The sequence below is a fragment of the Asterias amurensis genome, chromosome 4, assembly GCF_032118995.1.
Source record: "Asterias amurensis chromosome 4, ASM3211899v1".
NCBI classification, from domain to species: domain Eukaryota; kingdom Metazoa; phylum Echinodermata; class Asteroidea; order Forcipulatida; family Asteriidae; genus Asterias; species Asterias amurensis.
In genome coordinates, this window is record NC_092651.1 from 22201232 (window position 1) to 22216929 (window position 15698).

General features: G+C 38.4%; 1 protein-coding gene and 6 non-coding genes across 7 annotated transcripts in view; all 7 read left to right on the forward strand.

The window, feature by feature from the left end:
* The first annotated feature begins 69 nt into the window (after positions 1–69).
* Positions 70–141, forward strand: Trnaw-cca (transfer RNA tryptophan (anticodon CCA)). The gene has a single exon. It is a non-coding gene; the product is annotated as a tRNA-Trp (tRNA).
* A 73-nt stretch (positions 142–214) lies between these two features.
* On the forward strand, positions 215–286 carry Trnaw-cca (transfer RNA tryptophan (anticodon CCA)). Its single transcript has one exon. It is a non-coding gene; the product is annotated as a tRNA-Trp (tRNA).
* A 74-nt stretch (positions 287–360) lies between these two features.
* Positions 361–432, forward strand: Trnaw-cca (transfer RNA tryptophan (anticodon CCA)). Its single transcript has one exon. It is a non-coding gene; the product is annotated as a tRNA-Trp (tRNA).
* Positions 433–502: 70 nt separating this feature from the next.
* On the forward strand, positions 503–574 carry Trnaw-cca (transfer RNA tryptophan (anticodon CCA)). The gene has a single exon. It is a non-coding gene; the product is annotated as a tRNA-Trp (tRNA).
* Positions 575–853: 279 nt separating this feature from the next.
* On the forward strand, positions 854–925 carry Trnaw-cca (transfer RNA tryptophan (anticodon CCA)). The gene has a single exon. It is a non-coding gene; the product is annotated as a tRNA-Trp (tRNA).
* A 310-nt stretch (positions 926–1235) lies between these two features.
* Positions 1236–1307, forward strand: Trnaw-cca (transfer RNA tryptophan (anticodon CCA)). Its single transcript has one exon. It is a non-coding gene; the product is annotated as a tRNA-Trp (tRNA).
* Positions 1308–13325: 12018 nt separating this feature from the next.
* The window catches only part of LOC139935691 (neuronal membrane glycoprotein M6-b-like), a 43765-nt gene continuing 41392 nt past the window's right edge, over positions 13326–15698 (forward strand). Inside the window, exon 1 of the mRNA XM_071930224.1 lies at positions 13326–13646. Within this exon, the coding sequence (XP_071786325.1) occupies positions 13640–13646 (7 nt within the window). The 5' untranslated portion in view covers positions 13326–13639. The remainder of the gene's footprint in view (positions 13647–15698) is intronic.

Here is a 15698-nt window from a genome sequence, read left to right on the forward strand (position 1 = left end):
TTAATTATTATTAACTTTAGTAGAGACCAACATAATGTTAAATTTAACAAGTTGAATTTGGTTTTCATTGGTCCTGTGGCGCAATGGTAGCGCGTCTGACTCCAGATCAGAAGGTTACGTGTTCGAATCACGTCGGGATCAATAAATTAATTATTATTAACTTTAGTAGAGACCAACATAATGTTAAATTTAACAAGTGAATTTGGTTTTCATTGGTCTTGTGGCGCAATGGTAGCGCGTCTGACTCCAGATCAGAAGGTTACGTGTTCGAATCACGTCGGGATCAATAAATTAATTATTATTAACTTTAGTAGAGACCAACATAATGTTAAATTTAACAAGTTGAATTTGGTTTTCATTGGTCCTGTGGCGCAATGGTAGCGCGTCTGACTCCAGATCAGAAGGTTGCGTGTTCGAATCACGTCGGGATCAATAAATTATTATTAAATTTAGTAGAGAGCAACAGAATGTTAAATTACAAAAATTGGATTTGGTTTTCATTGATCCCGTGGCGCAATGGTAGCGCGTCTGACTCCAGATCAGAAGGTTACGTGTTCGAATCACGTCGGGATCGAAGCATGTGAAGTAAGTTTTTTTCAGCTTTTCAGCTTAAAGATGCCACTTTGTTTTTGTTTTTTGAGATGACATTTTAGATGTTTTTTTTTGTGGGATAATTATTGACTTGTTAAAGGGGGAAAACATCCAAGACAAAGCGAAAGATTATGTCGATTGAAGCTGGATTAAGAATATTGGCGAATGACTGAACATTTTTTATTATTTTGTTTGAAAAAGAAAACAAACATACATTAAATAATGACAAAAGAAAGCAATTTACAACAGCACTATTACAGCAGGTCCCGTGGCGCAATGGTAGCGCGTCTGACTCCAGATCAGAAGGTTACGTGTTCGAATCACGTCGGGATCAAGTGCATGAATGTTTATTTTTCCAACTAATACAATAGATTCCATGGAAGATTATCTTTTTGTGGACATTATTTTGATAGGGCTCCTCACTGACTTGTCAAAGGAAACAAATCCTCGGCATTTGACTTGTCAAAGGGAACAAATCCTCGATTGAAGCTGGCTTAAGACCGTCCTGGGCAAGATTAGTGTTGATTGACTGAAATCGAGAAAAATATCTGTTGTTTTTTGCATAATAGAAAAATAAAGTAAAGAAAAAAAAGATATGGAAAACAAAAAAATAATTGGCCTAGTAATAAAGACTTCATAAAACAGGTCCCGTGGCGCAATGGTAGCGCGTCTGACTCCAGATCAGAAGGTTACGTGTTCGAATCACGTCGGGATCAACCTTTTCTAGCTCTCAATAAGGGAGCATTTTTGTATTTGTTATTAAAAACAATAGGACACGGTTGAATACAAATAGTTCCAATCATAACAGACAGCTTGAGACGATTTCAAAGAGCTGCTTAAAGCCAAAAAGGTGTCATAGTCTAGACCAGATTAAAAAAAAACCAACTTCGAGCGGCATTTTTGAGTAAAAGTTGGTAACATACCCGATTTAACTAATTTGGGGGTGCTGAATCCGAAAATGATGGATACCAAGGCTAATTTTTAGTCCTTCACCCTGAAAAATCAAATTTAAAACAATACAGAAAACCTAGCAGACGACGGACTTCTCACGTGAAAAATAGTCAGGTTCTGCTGTGGTTCCATATTGATGCTGTCGGGATACCATACAGGGCAGGTACCCGGGTGTTGGTCAGATATTCGTAACAAGCTTTTGATTGTACTGGGTAGATCTGCAATCAAATTGCACTTTCAGAGGGACCAACAAGTGCTTTCAATGTCATTTTGAAAGTATTTGAGTTAGTGTTGTTTCTAATAAAGAGTTATTTATTATTTGAACATAATTTCTCTGTTGTTAAAAGCACAAACCGTTGATTATTTTCTCTTATAATGTAGACCTATATACACTACTTAAACAGGTAGGCCTACCAGGTGTAGTCTATACTCAACAATGATACTTCATGGCTTGAAATTATCTTACCAGTCCAAGAAAAAGAAAAAAAAAATCGATTACAATTCTCCCTCGTTTTAAAAAGTATTCTCCACAATCTAACTGTTGTAGGCTAACAATTTAAAAAAAATCCAGTTTGTTTGTTTGTTGGCAGTTTAACGCATTGTTCGTGTTTGTACACATGGACAAATTTCACACAAGAAGACGATAGTAAGATTCAGAAACAAAGGACAACAAAATATGTGTCCCCTCCATGTATATAAATTATAAACAAATATTTGGGCTCCCATCCCTGTCCTAAGAGACATTTCTATAAAAGAAAATACAGAATTAATAGTACACAACACATTGCAATTCGATTGAATAATGACTTGCTAAAAAACACAAATCATCATGCAGATGGACTAGCATTCAGGAAACTGATAAGCAAACATATAGTTTTACAAACATGTTATTTCCTTTGGGGAGATACAGTTACATGACATTACAAAAAATGCCTCTATGGAATCGACGCTTCAAAGCATTCTATTCAATCTGATATTTCCCAAAATCCAATTGTGTTTTTCCTAAAGTTAACCTGATTTTATGTTAGATTATGACAGAAGTATACCGGAGAAGGTATCCTTGTAGTACTGAAACATTACTGAAACACAAACAATAGCTTGGTGCAAGGAGGCATCTTCTTTTCAGTGTATGTCATCCTTTCCAGCATCCACTTAAACCCTATACTATAAAACATGTACAGAGTCATCGAAATCAAAAATTGCAAATCACATTGCAAAGAAGTCCACTGGGTATTAGACATTTTTACGATTAGGTCCATTTCTAACTTACTATTTTCCTTTCTGGGGGGTTTAAGACTTTTCTTGAAGTTAGTTTTAAAAGTTTAAACTCCTGTTGTTCTTCCCAAATAAAATATTGCTGGAAAAGCAAAGTAAGAGTCTGGTGTACTTGCCCAAAATTAAAACAGTCTTTTGACTTAAGCTTTTTTGTTTAGCAAAACAATTTGCCTCAGTTTGTACTCCAAACTATGATTGCTAATATCGAAGATACGCACACCTTTCATGAATGATTCATTGCTGGGAACCGTCCTAGCTGACATACAAAAATAAAGTATGAGTCTATACTTGTGGATTGAGCGGTAATAATGAATACAGAGATATTTGTTTTCTCCTTGTTCTTCACAGCCAGCTGAAAAGAGAGGGGTGGATTGTTTTATCAATGGAGGGGGTACATATTTTGTTGTCGTTTGTTTCGGAATCTTACTATCGTCTTAATTCTTTTGTGCAATTTGTCCGTGTGTACAAACACGACTAACAATGCGTTATACTGCCAACAAACAAACAAACTGGAATTTATTTTTTCAATTGTTAGCCTACAACAGTTAGATTGGTTCGTCAACTGTGGAGAATACTTTCTAAAACGGGGGAGGATTTTAATCGAAAAATGAGTTACTTTAAAATCCTCTCAAATCAAATTTTTTGACTGGTAAGATAATTTCAAGTTCAAGCCATGAGTGTGAACACTAAAAGCTAACCTATTCAAAAACAGGGAGCACTGAAAAGTTGATATACAATACAATTTTCTGTATGATTGTTGAGTCTAGACTACACCTGGTAGGCCTGCCTGTTTAAGTAGTGTAGGCCTACATAATAAGAGACAATAATCAACGGTTTGTGCTTTTAACAACAGAGAAATTATGTTCAAATAATAAATAACTCTTTATTAGAAAAAACACGAACTCAAATACTTTCAAAATGACATTGGAAGCACCTGTTGGTCCCTCTGAAAGTGCAATTTGGTTGTATATCTATCCAGAGTACAATCAAAAGTTTGTTACGGATACCTGACCTGCACCCGGGTACCTGCCCTGTATGGTATCCTGACAACATCAATATGGAACCACAGCAGAACCTGACTATTTTTTTCACGTGAGAAGTCCGTCGTCTGCTAGGTTTTCTGTATTGTTTTAAATTTGATTTTTCAGGGTGAAGGACTAAAAATTAGCCTTGGTATCCACCATTTTCGGATTCAGCACCCCCAAATTAGTTAAATCAGGTATGTTACCAACTTTTACTAAAAAATGCCGCTCACTTCCTTAACTAGAGCCCTTTTTGGTCTAGACTATCACAAATAGCACAGAAGGCATGGCATTTTGGCTGTAAACCTTGTAAACAATAGTTTTGTATTTATAGCTAATTTCACGCATTTTTCTAATGTTAAAGGAACACGTTGCCTTGGATCGGTCGAGTTGGTCTTTGAAAAGCGTTTGTATCCGTTTTTTATAAAATGCATATGGGTAGAAAGATGTTGTAAAAGTAGAATACAATGATCCACACAAACATGCCTCGAAATTGCGTGGTTTTCCTTTTACCTCGTCGACTAACACGTCGGCCATTTATGGGGGTCAAAATTTTGACTCCCATAAATGGCCGACCATGTTAGTTCGCACAGTAGAAGGAAAACCACGCAATTTCGAGGCAAACTTGTGTTGATCATTGTATTCTACTTTTAAAACACCTTTCCAACCATATGCATTTTATAAAAAACGGTTACAAACGCTTTTGTTTTGACCAACTCGTCCGATCCAAGGCAACGTGTTCCTTTAACCTTCATCGCAAAATGACACCAAGGCCCAATTTGGGGGTTCGAATCACATCTGGAAGAGCAACAAAAATCGATTTGCTTGCTCCAAGTATTTCTGCAATGTATTTTTTTCCAACCTTACACCGAACCTTAAAATTCTCTACCGCAAACCAACTGCACTGAACGTTAGTTAAAGCCAAGTCGCTTGCCGGTGTGGCAGGAGACTCTGTCGTATAGGTTCTGTTCCCCTAACGGGAAAGAATTGGGCTGAGGTAGATGATTCAATAGAGGGCGCTATAAGAAGAAGTTTGTACACAGTTTGCCATAAAGGGGGACCGAATCTCGGGGGGTACAGAATCTCCTGCCACACACCGGTGCCGGAGATTATGTCCACCTTTACGGAGAACTGTGTACAAACTATTTCTGATATCGCCCTCTTTTGAAACGTCGTCCTTCAGCCAACGTTAAAGACACTGGACACTATTGGTAATTGTCAATGGATCTCAACATATGCATAAAATAACACACCTGTGAAAATTTGAGCTCAATCGATCGTCGAAGTTGCGAGATATTAATGAAAAAAAAAAAAAAACCTTGTCGCACCATTTTCCCATGAAGGTGTGTGCTTTCAGCAGATGCTTGATTTCGAGACCTCAAGTTCTAAATCTGAGGTCTCGAAATCAAATTCGTGGAAAATTACTTATTTTTCGAAAACTACGTCACTTCAGAGGGAGCTGTTTCTCACAATGTTTTATACTATCAACTTCTCCCCATTACTCGTAATCAAGAAAGGTTTTATGATAATAATTATTTTGAGTGATTACCAATAGTGTCCAGTGCCTGTAAGCCAACGAGACAGACTCTCCGGAGGACACCAGCGGAAAATGACATACCGAAAAAGGTTACAAGAGAAAGAGGGTTAGGCAATGAACATTATTTTGTTTCAAGAAAACTGAGCGTGGAAGTTTGATTCTTTTCTGTCAGTAAGTCATTCCACGAATTTTGCTTCAATCTAGCAACACAAATGTAATAGCTATGCCAAACATTTTGCGAACGTTAGGAGCCATTTTTTGAATACGGTAAATATTAGTAACTGGAAATTCAAAGCACCTGTGTTGAAAAAGCACCTGTGTGTGTCTGATGGTAGAAGGGAGAAAAGCTTAATAGTAGTGTAAGGGCCTGCGCTCTTCTCCCGAGCACTCGATAAAGACCTGGAATCGTTTCGAATGCGATTACACTTTAATCGGTACTATAGCCCCCAGGGCTGCAGCTAAAACAGTGTGTGGAATGTTCGATTGAAAGTAGCTACTTTATTGGCGGGAATTAAGGTTACATCTGAGTCTAATGTAATATTCACATCACTTCTGCCTTCGCCATCGGGTTAGTTGGTATTACGTGCACAGCGTTTGCTTATTAGTAGCACAGCACTCAATGGGAGAGAGGTTAATTCATTATTCAATAACAAAATATTGACTGTTTCGAGAGCTGTGGTTAAAACAACGACTCCTGAGGTGATCCCCTGGCGCGTTTTTCCCCCCAGAGGCGAACTATGGCCTAGTGAGTTAAGTTGTAAACCTTTGTTTTCTATAGACGTCTAAAAATGTGTTGTTGCTTTGGGTACAGTATAATGGTTGCTACGGGTATGTATACTACATGGGTTGCTATGAGTGTGGTAGGCCTACATTAGTTGCTAGTGGTACTACATAGGTTGCTATGGGTGTGGTACATTGGTTGCTATGGGTATATACTACCTTAGTTGCTATGGGCTATATTGGTTGCTTCACGGGTACCATGGGTATGGTACATTGGTTGCTACGGGTATGTATACTACATGGGTTGCTATGAGTGTGGTAGGCCTACATTAGTTGCTAGTGGTACTACATTGGTTGCTATGGGTGTGGTACATTGGTTGCTATGGGTATATACTACATTAGTTGCTATGGGCTATATTGGTTGCTTCACGGGTACCATGGGTATGGTACATTGGTTGCTACGGGTATGTATACTACATGGGTTGCTATGAGTGTGGTAGGCCTACATTAGTTGCTGGTGGTACTACATTGGTTGCTATGGGTATGGTACATTGGTTGCTACGGTATGTATTATACATTGGTTACTATGGGTATGGTACATTGCTTGGGACGATAATAGTTATTGGCTCATCGGTTGCTTCATTTGTATGTACTCTGGTTGATACTCTACTATTATATACTAAGCTTTTATAAAGATAGTACATCATGTTACGCGCTCTAAACCAATCAAAAGGCAGAACAGTGGAAGGGGTGTTTCACTCATCTCTGTTAACAAACTTTCAAATGCACCTCACCACGCCTATACACGGCGTGAGTAACAAAGGTTGAGACTTGTGATTATTTTTGTATGTTCAAATAGTTCTTGATCAGTGTAATTATACCTGCATGCTTTGTTATCCGTAGATATAGTAAATTTTGAATGAATGAATTAAAATGATTTTAAAATGTCAACTTTGTTGTCTTTAACCACCGACACAACGCGCAGTATGCTACTCCACCATAAAGTGTCACATAAGCCTATAGTCCTTGTGTTTTTAATATGCTGAAGTTCGCACAAACTCCCTTGGCCATTTTCCCGTCAGCTCCATCCAGCCACTCCCTATCGCTTTTGTATGAAAAAATTCTGTTAAATATTAATATTCAGCATATTTTTTCGATCATGCAATCCGATCTTGTCGATTTGTCCAACTACGCTGGTTTGCAGTTTTCTGATATTATAGTTTCTTGAATATTTTGACACTGAACAAAATTTCACAGCACTATAAAAATGCCACCCTAATTTTGTCCGTGGTTAAAGGCACTGGACACGTTTTGCAGTTACTCAAAATATATTTCGGCATAAAAACCTACTTGGCAACGACCAACATATAGAGCTGTTGATGAGTATACAACATTGTGAGAAACGACTTCATCTGAAGTATCGTAGTTTTTGAGAAAGAGGTAACTTCTCACTAAAATGTTTTAAAACTGAGAAAGACTTAAGGCCTGAAACCTTTTTCGGGCATCTGAAAGCACACTGCATAGGCAAGGGTGTGTTTTCCCCGTTATTTTTTTGCAACTTCGATGACCAATTGGGCCCAAGTTTTTACAGATTTGGGATACACCAAGTGAGAATAATGGGCCCAATTTCATATAGCTCTGCTTACCGTAAGCACAGAATCGGCGCTTACGGATGCATGGAATTCTGTGCTTACGGCAAGCGTATATATGTCACGGGTTAGCGGCGAATTTTGGCTTCTGCGCGTGCGTACTCCACGTTACTAGGCATTCTACGCTTACAAGGCTAGCGCAGAAATTCGGCGCTTGCACGTAAGCGGGGAATCGTGATCGTAAGCGTATAATTTGGCGCTAAGCAGAGTCATGAAATTGGGCCCTGGTCTAAGGTGTCCACAGTGCCTTTAAAGAAAATTAACATACACTGAATTATTATACAAAGCAGAGCCAGCGATCCGTATCCCATTAGTATTTTAACGGTTTTGACTATGATTAGAAATGTGGGTAATGGACCGTATCTGTCGCTCATTAAACCCAAATGACGTACGAGAAGTACACAACGTGAATACTGCTGAGACTACGAATCCAGCCGTTACGTAGTCTTGGTGCAAGGCGTTTTTGTTAACGGCACTGCTGGACACCTTTGTGTAACTGCAAAGACCAGTATTCTCACTTGGATGTGTTCCAACATAATTATGCATGCAAAGCCAAATTTGTGACAATTTGGACTAAATTGGTCATCGAAGTTGCACGAGAACAACGAAAGAAAAAACACCCTTGTTGCACAATGTGTATGCTTTTAGATGCATAATAAAAGGCTTCATCAGTCATGAATTCTGTTTTTTTTTTTACTTGAGTGAGAAACTATCTCTTTCTCGAAAACTACGTCTTCAAAGCATGTTCAGAGGGAGCCGTTTCTCAAAATATTTTATATTCTGAGCCGCTCTTCATTGCTCGTAATACCGAGTAAGTTTTTATGCTAACAATTATTTGGTATAATTACCAATACATGTATACATGTAGTGTCCAGTGCCTTTAAGTTGGTAAAGCCATTTTGCCATTACGCGCAGCGCGGAGCGGGGCGGTTGCGATAGTTGAGTAATAATGGAAAACGTCTTGCACCAAGACTACTAACCATTATGTGGCACGTGGTTATGGCTTATGGCTCATTAAGCCGTAGCCAGATTAAATGGGAAGTCTCTCAGACAACCTTGGCTAATTTGAAAGGTCAATACTGTACATCAATGTATAAATTAATAAATGAAAAAAAATGTATATTGGCCTTAGTGGATTTTGGTTCGGCGTGAGTCAGGAGAGTTCTTGGCTAGATATATCAGGCCCCTATAGTGTTCATCACCTGGTGTATGGTTGCGAAAAAAAGGAAAACAAAAAACATGATATGAAATTACAAATTAGATACGTTATTCTTTTCATGTTCACTGCTTGCGAAATAAGGTTCTGTTAGTTACATGATTACAAGCCAAAGAAATCAATAATAATACGTACAATATATTTGCATGGAAGTTTGGTAAATAATCACAAAACAGGACAACATTTTGGCATAGAGAGCTTTTGTTTCGTACTTATATAAACATACACTACAACAAACAGACACACAAATAGAATACAAAAACACTGACCAACATATAATCATGTAGAAACTAAAGACAACACATAATCTAGAATTAGGCCTATGTTATAAATTTCATTTTATTACTAAGAATTATGGAACTGAGCTTTACAATTCTACATTAGTGTGTAATAGAAAGAGCTTTCTTGATTTTCCTCTTCTAACCTCTTTTTTTCATACCATCCGGAATACCTCTAATAACAAAGAGTCGGTCGAGCTCACTTTATAACTTGTTGTTTTTGTTCTTTCCGAACGCCCCAATTCGTAATTGGGCGGTTGCTCTTGTTTTTCTTACTCCTAGGCCAACTACATGTACATCCTTCGACTCTACTTCTATAAGTTATTATAATGCTATGCTGCTTTGTTTGTATTCTTGTGTATGTTTTTGTATGCATTCAGCGGCCCTCAGGAAGAGCAGTTCATTGAAAACTGATGGGGGCTACCCTGGATATATAATAGCAAATAAATAAATAAATAAATAAATAAATAAATAACATCAAATAAATAGGCCGTAAATAAACAAAAGAACACAACACCGTACGTGACTAAAGATATCAAATAACTAGAATGAGGTAAATAAATGGATTATAAAACGACATTTCTTTTCACTATACCTCATTTCTTGTCTACTTCATTTTTCAGTACACTAAATTATTCCAATTGACATGTTCCGTAAGGCACAGAGTAAAAAATGTTAACATAATCAGCCAAAATCACATGCCCTCGGTGTGTTGACCATTCCCTTCTCAAACAGTGATTGAGGAATCTTGCCATATGTAGTCCCCACAGTTTAGCCGTGACACTTTGGGTCGATTCTCTAGGTTTGTGTGATGTGCAGTAACTGAAGCAGTCCTCTAACTGACAGTTTATCCTGCCTCTCGTTGCCATGGGGACCTGGGATGTGCTCCTAGAGCGTCTCTGAGACTGTTTTCAAGGTGTGCCGTGTAGATCACGATCCAAAGGTCAGGTGCATTGTTTCTCAGGTCATTATTAGATTAGACTTGTGGACAAGTCGTTAAATGCTCGTCGCGGCGACAGCTTATCGGCAAATGGTAACTGGGTGCGGGGTGGGCAGGTGGGGTTGCAGGAGAGGAAACCTCCACACTCAGAACCCTCACCCAACCCTCTCTTACGGCCCTTCCCCCTCACAAGTGAGATCGACAAAAAGCACACAAAGAATGTTTTGGTACATTAAGCCTCCCTAAGTATGTATTTGTCCCTCGCCGACCCCCCCCCCCCCCAATAAAAAAGGGGAACAAATGTATTAATCTGCCACAGCTTATTGGCTCAGCTACGACTATACTCTCGCAAGATTGTTGTTCTCGAGATACTACTGCTCCCGCGAGACTTTCGCGGCTACACATTTGACATGGACATGCAAGCTTAACGTGATATGCAGCCTTCGTTTCGACAGCTTTCAAGAATTAATTCCCCAACCTTTTTGCTTTACTGCAATTGGTTAGTGCACAGAGCAACAAGTAATTGCGATTTATGCGTTTCATAAAACTCCGTACATTAGCACAACCCTCTCCAGAAACGAAGATCCAAAGGGCAGAACAAAAAAGCTTTCCGTCTTCTCCGATCTCTTGGCATGGCGAATTGAATACAAAGATTTCTACCAATTGCCTGTTCTCATGATAGCTCTATAGCATTCAGACGTAGACCTATAAGTCTTATTACAATGGATAGTAACAGTTAAAGAATCGAGTAATAGAAAAGGATAGTTATGTCTAACCGACGTAACTATCATAATGCATCTCTAAGTAACTCCGTCTTGAAGATTTAGAATTATCTAATACTCCTTTATGGTGTCAAGACATGAATTATTATATCTTATCATAATGGATACGAAAGTTACAGTTAAAGAAGGGGATGCTAGAAAACCAATTATTATGTCTTGTTTATCATAAAGGATACAAAAGTTATTAATAAAAATGAATAATAGAAACTATGTCTAATCATGGTCTAATAGACGAACTTATCATAATGCATTTCTGAGTACTCTTCGAAGACCGATAATTATTTAACTTTACTCCTCTCAGACACAATGTCTTGTCATAATGGATACAAAATTTACAATTAAAGAAAGGAATAATAGAAAATGACAGTTAAAGCTAATCGAAGCACTTATCATAATGCATTTCTAAGTATCTCCGTCTTGAAGATTGTGAATTATGTAATACTCCTCGTACCAGGTCAGGTAAGACTAATAGGCACTGCCCTAGACAGGCCTGGATGGTGATTATCACACACAGTAAGTGTCAAGTCATTAGCATAAACAGATAACAAAATTCGTCTTCTCCAAGGGCCGCTCAGATCATCGTTGATGACTGACTCTCACATTTTTTAGTCACGAATAAATTAATCTTAGCACCGAAAAATTTAATCTAAAGCACGACCAGACAACATTCCAAGGTCGAAACCATTTCCCGCCCATTGTAAAAGAGAAACTTATCTGAGGGTCGAACTCCCGCGTCTCCGCTAACGCCTGTGTTTAAAGCAAGTGGACACTATTGGTAATTGTCAAAGACCAGTCTTCTCACTTGCTGTATCTCAACATAATTTGTATGCATTGATAACAAACCTGTGAAAATATGAGCTCGATTGGTCGTCGGAGTTGCGAGATAACTATGAAAGAAAAAAACACCATTGTCACACGAAGTTGTGTGCTTTCAGATGCTTGATTTCGGGACCTCAAATTCTAAACTTGAGGTCTCGAAATCAAATTCGTGGAAAACTACTTTTTTCTCGAAAACTACTCCACTTCAGAGGGAGCCGTTTCTCACAATGTTTTATACTATACCAACCTCTCCCCATTAATCGTTACCAAGTAAGGTTTTATGCTAATAATTATTTTGAGTAATTACCAATAGTGCCCACTGCCTTTAATTTGAGACGTTGTGTATCTTTTCTCTATTGACATCATAAGTCACATGTATGATAAGTTGATATAAAATAAATGACGACATGACAAGTGACATGTCTAGTTATATCTTGCAAATCTTACAGCACCACTAACGGCTGGGTTTAACTTAAGATTTTGTGTATATTTTCCATTGACAAAAGTCACAGTAATGATCAGTTGAAAAACATGACGACAGGACTTGTGGCATGTCTACTGATCCCTTGTAATTAATTCTTACAGCAACTTGGGTGAAGTCATTCCTCAACGTTCAGCGTGAGACAATTTCCACCAAAGATATAGTTTCAAAATAATCCACTATCATTTTTTTTACAAATCCTCCACGATATAAGTGATGTCAGGACTTGAGGCATGTCTAATACTGCCTTGTAATTCATACAGCAACTTGAATTAAAGTTATTCCTCAACATCCATTGCGAGTCAATTCCACTAATGAACATTTTCAAAATAATCCACAATCACACAAGCATTTTCAAAATAATCCACACTCGTTTTCGCTTTCCACGATATAAATGATGTCAGGACTTGTGGCATGTCTAATGATGCCTTTAATAATTATTACAGCAACTTGAGTACATTTATTCCTAAGCGTTCATTATAAGTCATTTCTCACCAATTAAATGTTCAATTTTCAAAATGATCCACAATCGTTTTACAAATCCTCCACGATATAAATGATGTCAGGACTTGTGGCATGTCTAATGATGCCTTGTTATTCTTACAGCAACTTGAGTTAAAGTTATTCCTCAGCATCCATTGCGAGTCAATTCCACTAATGAAAAATTCTTTAAATATTCCAAAATCTTTTTACAAAAAGCTTCCACGACTGAAATCTTACTTCATTATAAGATGCTGCTCATCGATTTCTACTTCTCCATCTCGATCAAATTAAAGAGTATCAGGTTCCAGTTTTTCCCTCATTTGCATTTTTTATTTGTATCCTCTCGGTTTACGAGAAAACTGACCTCCGTAATATTCCCGAGTTGAAAATCAAACGAGGGTCCCTTATTAGCTCTACAAGAAGAGGGGACATAAATAATATTGAAATTCACCTTCTAGCCTGTGCTGCAGTAGTGTAGCTCTACTATCTTAGCTCTCGACAAAATGCAGAACTCACTACTTCACGATGTAGACCCCCATCCATAATGCAAATCACGCGCGCATGGCCTCGGCGCATTGATGCATGTGTTATGTACCATCTCGGATTGGGTGTGACCAGCGCGGCGGCACTGTACGAAACGGCGACTCACACGCAAACACGACGCTCGGGCCATCATCGCTTGAAAATAATGTTCCAATAAATACCGCTCTCTATATATGTGTTTTAATAATAAACATATAACGTTGACTGATTGTAAACGTGTAGGGAGTTCATGCTGTTGTGAGTAAGGTTCCACCGGAGGGATTTTTCCTGTGTGTGTGATTTTGGTTTTCTGTGACTGTGAAGACTGATCGTCTATTCTAAGGGACCACTGTGAGGAAATTCTCTCTACACTATGGCAGGTATGAAAATTCGCATATTATTATCATAGTCTGAATCACCTTTAGTATATACTACAAAAGCTGTGATAATTCCATGGTCGGTTGAGCTTTTATTATAATGCTTTTATGATGCGGGTGGGTTTGTGCATTCGGCAGCAGAGCTCTGTGTTTTGTTGGTTTCCCTGTTTAATCCCTATCTGACCCCTGGGTTTTGTTGTTGTTCAGACACGTTTGAGGGTTAACTTTGATCGATAAACAAACCATGAACAAACCAACCCGTGTATGATTGTCCCAATATCAATGAATGGATAATGTTTATGTCTGTATATAGTGCACCAGACATGCACAAAAGAATCACCTTTGATCGGTCCAACGCAAGCTTGCTAGACCTAGACCTACAGAATTATTAAGATTTCTGGTAAGGTATTTAACTCTATCCACACACAAATCTTATTGACATTTGTACCTGCCATGACGTAGGCCTACATAATGCATTATGCTACCCGAACAGGCTGTCTAGATGTCATTTATGAACTGACATGAGTTCTCCGTTTATTATACCTCAAATATTTTGAATAATATAATAAAGAGGTAACCCAACAAGTTAACACATGTTTCTAGAAATAAGCCCCCAAAACAACGACAGGTACTTGCTTGGTAATTGGTCGTCTTCACGGATATTTTTTACATCAATTATGTGGCTCGCTTTCCTGTGGACGAACCCTCATTTTCCACGGCTCTAATTCTATCAATACATTTTACAGTGAATGCGTCTTATTAGTTTCTCATCTAATCTATTTGTACTACCTCACTACTTAATTTATATACAATTATCGTCTGCGAGGAAATATTCCTTGCCCTGAGGCCATGAAGATGTTTGAGGTATGGGAGCTGGCGATGGGACATGCCTCCTCGCAAGATAAGGGCTTGGATGTAGGGAAAAGAACGTCGATGGTTGTAGGGTTGGCCTGCTAAAATATTTAGTACTTTATTATAATTGTGTAGAGATGGAGGACGCGATGTACATGTATTTCTAAGGTCGCATATCGTATAGACAATCATTTGGAGAAAATTCACCAACATGTTTATTGCTGACCAAGCAATTCAGGTTGTGTTATTTGAGCTATTTTAAAATTAAGATGGCGTACCTTGTGATAAGTCAATACAGCTGAGAATTCATTCATGTGACTTGAAGGCGGATGTCCGGAAGCCGGAAAGAGAGAAGTGAACATAAACAATAAATGTCTAGTTTAGGATTCCATTGGGACACTCCCTTTGGGACAAATTTACTCAAGCAATTAATATTGAAATGTCAATCCAAAAATAGGCTTGTCCTGAGGGGGAATCGAACCAGGGCCCAATTTCATAGAGCTGCTTAAGAAAATACTGCTTAAGCCTTGCTTAGCAATAATGAGCCTGTCACAATTGTACATGTGGCATGGTATTCCAGAGGAAAACTCCATTGGAGAATTTTACTCGAGCAATCAATGGAGCTGTTAAACCAAAATGGCTGGTCTCCGGAGGGAATCGAACCAGGGCCCAATTTAATAGAGCTGCTTTAGAAAATACTGCTTAAACAATCCCTGCTAATGAACAACGAGCCTGTCACAAATTGCACATGACATGGTATTCCAGAGGGAAACCCCTACCTACATGGAAGAACTTTACTCAATCAATGAATTGAAATGTCAATACACACATTGGGAGGGAATCCACACATAAGGAGGGAATCGAACCAGGGACCAATTCCATATATAGAGCTGCCAAGCAGATATACTGCTTAATAACGCCTTGCTTAGCAATAATGAGCCTGACACAAATTGAACATGTGGCATGGTATTCCAGAGGAAAACCCCTACGGCAATTAATTGAAATGTCAATTGGTTGGTCCTTTAGAGGGAACCGAACCAGGGCCCAACTTCATAGAGTTGCTTTAGCAGAAAACACTGCTAAAAAATCCTTGCTTAGCAATTATGAGCAGGACGCCTGTCACAAATTGTGCATGTGACATGGTATTTTGGCTGGTAACCTTATTCTGGTTAATAGCATAATTTAGTTTTGCTTAGCGTTGTG